At 38.4% G+C, this 5,557-nt stretch overlaps 1 protein-coding gene across 1 annotated transcript; it reads right to left on the bottom strand.

Annotated features, from left to right (window-relative positions):
* Positions 1 to 772: 772 nt before the first annotated feature.
* On the bottom strand, positions 773 to 3,139 carry LOC127241975 (pentatricopeptide repeat-containing protein At3g49740). The gene has a single exon (XM_051261280.1). It carries the CDS (start codon positions 3,099 to 3,101, stop codon positions 876 to 878), a length of 2,226 nt encoding a protein of 741 aa, XP_051117237.1. The 5' UTR covers positions 3,102 to 3,139; the 3' UTR covers positions 773 to 875.
* Positions 3,140 to 5,557: the final 2,418 nt, after the last annotated feature.

Genomic DNA, 5,557 nt, shown 5'->3' with positions numbered 1-5,557 from the left:
ATATTAATTTTTATAATTAATAATTTAAGCGGATTCGGAACAGAATCGAAATTAAAATAGAATTTTTATTTTTTATCAAATCCGCAATCTACTTCCAATCTGATCGAGTTTAAAATCACAAAATCCATCACTTATCCCGCCATTTTTTTTTTTTTTTTTTAACTTGAACTCCCTCGTTAATATTGGAACAGTGGCGAGATCCACCTCAATTGGCAGCTCTACAAATATATTTGTTACAATTGACTTATTATTATTAATGAAGAAAAATGTAAATTATAAAATAATTAAATATCCGTTTTAAATTTTGTATTATCATTACTAGAATGATAAATTTTATTTTAAATAAATACTAAAATTAATAATATGTATACATAAAACATTAATGAATATATTTAAATATTATTTATAAAAATTAATGAAACATATACGAATAATGCTACTGAATATTTTAAATGAAAGTTAATAATTTAAATAATTATAGTAAAAAATTATATTAAAATATAAGTAATTATAAAATTTATAAATATAAATAAAATATTGAAAATCATACAAAGCACAGTAAAAATACTAGGTAGAAATTAGAAAGGATGTTTGACAATACAGTAGTATTAGATTTGAAATTTTGAATTAAGAAATATCTTCTGCATCTATTTTTCCTATAATATTTTGAATAAAAGATAAATTTATGCAATTAGCAAGTCTATATATATAATTTTTAGTCCGTTTTTACCGTTACTAAATCACTTAACGGTGTCGAGGAATTATAGCTCAAATGGTTGATTACTTCTTGGCATACTGTGAGTTTAAAGTTCAAGTTTCATAAAATGCGTGAATATGTACGTGTGTAGGTAAAAAAAAAAAGATCCTCCGCGTCGTCACGAGGCAATCCAACTGCTTCCCGGCATTTTCGTTGCGCCGCATCCGGCGACCAATCTCCGAAGATTAGCCGATTGTTCCCACTTCCCGGCGCCGGCATAAAGATTCGACACAAGAACGTAGATCGCCGGGTCATCCTTTTCCGTTTCAAGAAGAAACTCGGCAACCATACTTCCCAACCGCACTTGTCCGTGCGCGACACACGAGCTCAACAACGCCCACCAAACGCGGGGATCAATCTCGCCGCTCCGAACCCGGATAATCCCCTCGGCCACATCCACCAATCCGGCTCGACCCAAAAGATCGAACAAACAAGAAACATGGTGCATTTCCGGCTCAATACGATAATCCTGAACCATAATATCGAATATCCGGATACCCTCTTCGACTAAGCCCGAATGGCTGCATGCCGACAGAATTGCCGTAAACGTGGCCCCGTCGGGCTCAACGGTAGCGACGCTCTGCATCGCCTCGAACCGTTCGATCGCTTTCTTCCCATCGCCGTATTGCGAATACGCTGAGATGATTGAATTCCACGACACCGTATCCTTCTCCGTCATGCTGTCGAACACTCGTAGAGACATGTCCAACGCCCCGCACTTTGAGTACAATGTAATGAGAGAATTCCCGAGCAACGTATTGGCGACGAAATGTCTTGATTTAACGACGTACGCATGAACCTGTTTCCCGCGCCGGAGATCGGATGTGTTCGCGCAAATGCTCAAAACAAGGCTTAGAGTGTAGTGATTTGGTCGCATCCCGAATTCCGGCAGCATTGAAAACAGCCGCAGACCGCGAGTGGGCAGTCCGTTCGACAGAAATCCGGAGATCAGGGCGTTCCACGAAATCAAGTTTCTCGTCGGCATGTCGAGGAATACGTCGCTCGCCTCCTCGATCAGACCGTTTTTCGAAAATGCCGAAAGCAATGCGTTCGCGACTTCAGTCTTCGATATGAGGCCGTTTTTTATTACGACTCCTTGAATCATTTCGACGTCCCGTCGAGAATCCATGCTCGCCAATAAGCTCCCGATCGTATATTCGTCCGGTTTCTTCCCATCCCTTTGCATTTGACGATACGCAAAAATCGCATCTTTACTCGAATTCTCTTGCGCGTAGCTCGCGATGATCGCATTCCATGAAACGATATCCTTTTCTCCTAATCGTTCGAAAACCAAACGAGCGGCATTTGAATTCCGGCAACTTGAATACATGCTTATGGCCGCGTTGTTTACAGACGTACATCGACCAAACCTAGTCTTTACGGCTTGAGCATATAACTGATCGGCGAGTTTCGAGCTAAAACAAGTTCCCATTACGCTCACGAAAGTTAACTCGGTCGGGCTTATGCCGACGGTCAGCATTTCTTTGAACATCGACAAAGCTTCCTCGTACCGTTCCACGCTCGCTAAACCGGCGATAATCGAATTATAAGTTATCGCATCCCCGACTCGGCACCCGACTTCCTCGAATATAAGATAACCATCTGCAAGACTGCCGCCATTAAAATACATAGTGAGCAAGGAATTAACCACAGAAGTCTTCAGTAGGAATCCAGTCTTCACGATCAAGCTGTGAACTTGTTTTCCGAACTCGAACTGCGGCGACGATGACAGCGAAGAACATAAACTCAACACGCAGGCGAAAGTATAATGATCGGATTTCACATTGAGGAGATGCATTTTTTGGAAAAGATGGATTGCCATTTCATCATAAGCCTTCTCTGCACACCCTGTGATTAATGCATTCCAAAGCTCTAAATTTCTTTCAGGCATTTCGTCGAACAGTTGGAGGGCGTCGTCCAATTCGCCAAGCTTCACGCAGGCGGACAGCAATGTCGTGCGCGAGTAACAATCGGGGCGGTTCATTCCGGCGAACGCCTTCTTCACGGCGGCCAAATCGCGCGATTTGGCGTAGAGGGAGAGGAGAGTGTTGGCGACGTGGGGAAAGGACTTGAGGCCGGATTTAATGGAGTTGGCGTGGAGCTGCGCGCCGGAGATGGAGTCGGGGAGACTGGCGCAGGCGAAAAGGGCGGTGGAGAGGGTGTATTGGTCGGGGTTGAGGCGGTGGGAGGAGTGGATTCGGTGGAAGAGATGGAGGGCGTCGGAGAATCGGCCGCCATGGACGAGGTTTTTGAGAAGGCGATTGAGCTTCAGCAATTGGTCTGAGAGATTGGAATCTGAATTCGATAAGCAGCCTTTGATCTGTGGGAAGCAATGAGATTTCATAAGCTGTTGATAATTGCAGAAACCACCATTGATGGTGCTCAGGGAGGCGGCTGAGCTCCGGTGACAGTGTACCTGAATTTATTTTTATTTTTGGCCCAACATTTTAGGCCCATTTAGTGAGACCCAGGCCCAAGTTTCATTTGGGCTATTTTTTGAAATAGAATATATCTATTTAACCTCCCCAACTCGTATTACAATTCAACTCTGGGATATTACATATCACCGTAAAATAAAATGAAATATAATGGTCTCTCATTAATTGGGACATGCGTGACTATTTTTTACAATTGTACATTTCAAATTTATAAGAATATTTTTCACACCTCTCTTGAATTATGATTATGTCATCATTATCTTACTTCACATGATCATGCCGAGATAATAATCCATGATCATCTATTATTTTTTCTACTTGTCATGCTCCACTAGTTCTTTGAAAATTATTGGTTAATGATTGGAAAACAAAAAGATAATGAAGTATGATCAATATTTTTAGTTGGTTGGAAAAGAAATAACACAATAAAGTATGATCAATATTTTAGTTACCTTATAGTTCTCTTGAAAAAATTTCATGTGTTTTGGTCTTCTACAACTCGAATGGAGGACTAAAAACTCTAGAAGATTGGTATTTAGTTTGATTGTGAATAGTAAATTCATCATTTTGTTAAGATAGTGGTAGAAGTCATGCAAATTTTTTTTTTTTTTTTTGTTGAACATCTCAATCCTAGGAGGCTTTTTAATTGAGGTCCACATCATAACTTGTGTATTACCATCTTCATGATTTCTTAGTTTGGAGATTTATCAACTTGTAGTTTTTTGTCCTTTCTGTAGTATATGAATAATCTTTTTGCTTATTATCTAATTTGACTCATCATGTTTAGTTACATGAGTGCATGTCAGACTTTCAAGTATCTTTCGTGTGTAAATAATAAACAAACTTGTAAATAATAACAAAACTTGTAAAAATATTGAAGTAAACAATCCAATTTCAATATTGAAGTACATACCATTCCCAAATATTATAAAGTGTAAATAATAAACAAACTTGTAAAAATAACAAAATACATGCATTAACATTGATTAAATGTCGAATTATCACCCAAATGTATCAGAATATAAAATATCTTCCAAGAAATATGAAATAAGTCCAACACTAAAAAAAAAAAAGTAAAAGAAATATCACCCAAAATGAGTAATGAATCTCAATACCGGGGCGCTAGTACCATCAGAATTAAGATCATGGCGCTAGTAACATTTGACTTTTGTCCCGTAAGGGATGATCTGGTGGTGTAGGAGTTGGATTTGTGACCGTGAGGTCATGCGTTCAAACCCCCGACGCCTCAGGTCACCTGCCACACATGGTTCGCCTAGTGTGACTTTCCCGTCAGGCCTGGTTTGCAGGGTGTTAGGTTCGACCGGGTGTTTACCCAGTGCGCACTTTCGGGTAGCTGTGGGTTCCCACGCCATCCAAAAAAAAGAAGTCACCTCCTCGCATCCGCCTAATGTCCTACATAATAGTCAAATTCTGATTTATTATGGTTTGATATTGAACATCCAAGTTAGTCACATGCTGGTCCACATGAGACACATGTCCATGGATCTTTCCAAATCGTTCTCTATTTTTTTTAATCGATTATCATTGGCGAATGAACCTATTGTGTCCCTGTCTCTAGTGATAAAAAATAATTGTATAAGAGGGATTGTCGAAGCCAATGACCCCAATCCGAAAATGCCTTTTTTTTTTTTTAAATTGCGTGTACTAGCTTGAGAAACAATTCTTCTTGATCGTACTTCGTTCTCTCTTGAGTCAAATCTTGTTGATTGCATTAAACTTTAGAAACAAAACAAATAGGAGGAACAATTTGAGTTCCTTCTAGAAAGTCTGTTGGTTGCAAGGTCTTATTGTGCTCAATAATTCTAAGTGTTCTCCTACCAGATATCTTCATTTTCACCTCTCCATGTGTTTTTTGTTTTTTCTTCAAATTAGACTGAGACATATACATAAATTATGAACTTGGAACGGATTTTCAATTGGTGATCTTTCATTTTTACTTGCAAGATTTTCTAATTTGTCAGGCTACTCAAATAAAAAATCTTCATAATTTATTTGCACACATTGAAAATTGTTGTTTCAATGGTTTTAAGAAAATAAAATTGACAATAATAAGAGTAAACAGCAAATCTATTACAAATGCTCAACAAAATATTTAACTTTCAACTCTTTTGGAAAATGAATACTATGAACATGTTAAAATAAAGAACAGTTAACACATCATAACTCCAACCAATGCTCAAAGGATTGACAAATCGAAAAATCACAGCATATTAGGGGGAAATAAAAATCGTAGATAATTATAGGATGAAAGAAAAATAAAGATAAAATTTGGAGTGAGTTTGTCAGACCAATACTCACTAAGAAAGAAAATATTACTCTTGCAAATTTACTCGGACACTCA

This window comes from Andrographis paniculata, unplaced genomic scaffold, assembly GCF_009805555.1.
Source record: "Andrographis paniculata isolate CXL003 unplaced genomic scaffold, ASM980555v1 Contig86END, whole genome shotgun sequence".
Taxonomy (NCBI): domain Eukaryota; kingdom Viridiplantae; phylum Streptophyta; class Magnoliopsida; order Lamiales; family Acanthaceae; genus Andrographis; species Andrographis paniculata.
The sequence above is the reverse complement of the archived record's forward strand: the minus strand, read 5'-3'. Positions and strand labels throughout refer to the sequence as shown.

Bases quoted from the DNA above. Each gene is read 5' to 3' on its own strand.
- LOC127241975 (XM_051261280.1), bottom strand. From the start codon at position 3,101: ATGAAATCTCATTGCTTCCCACAGATCAAAGGCTGCTTATCGAATTCA.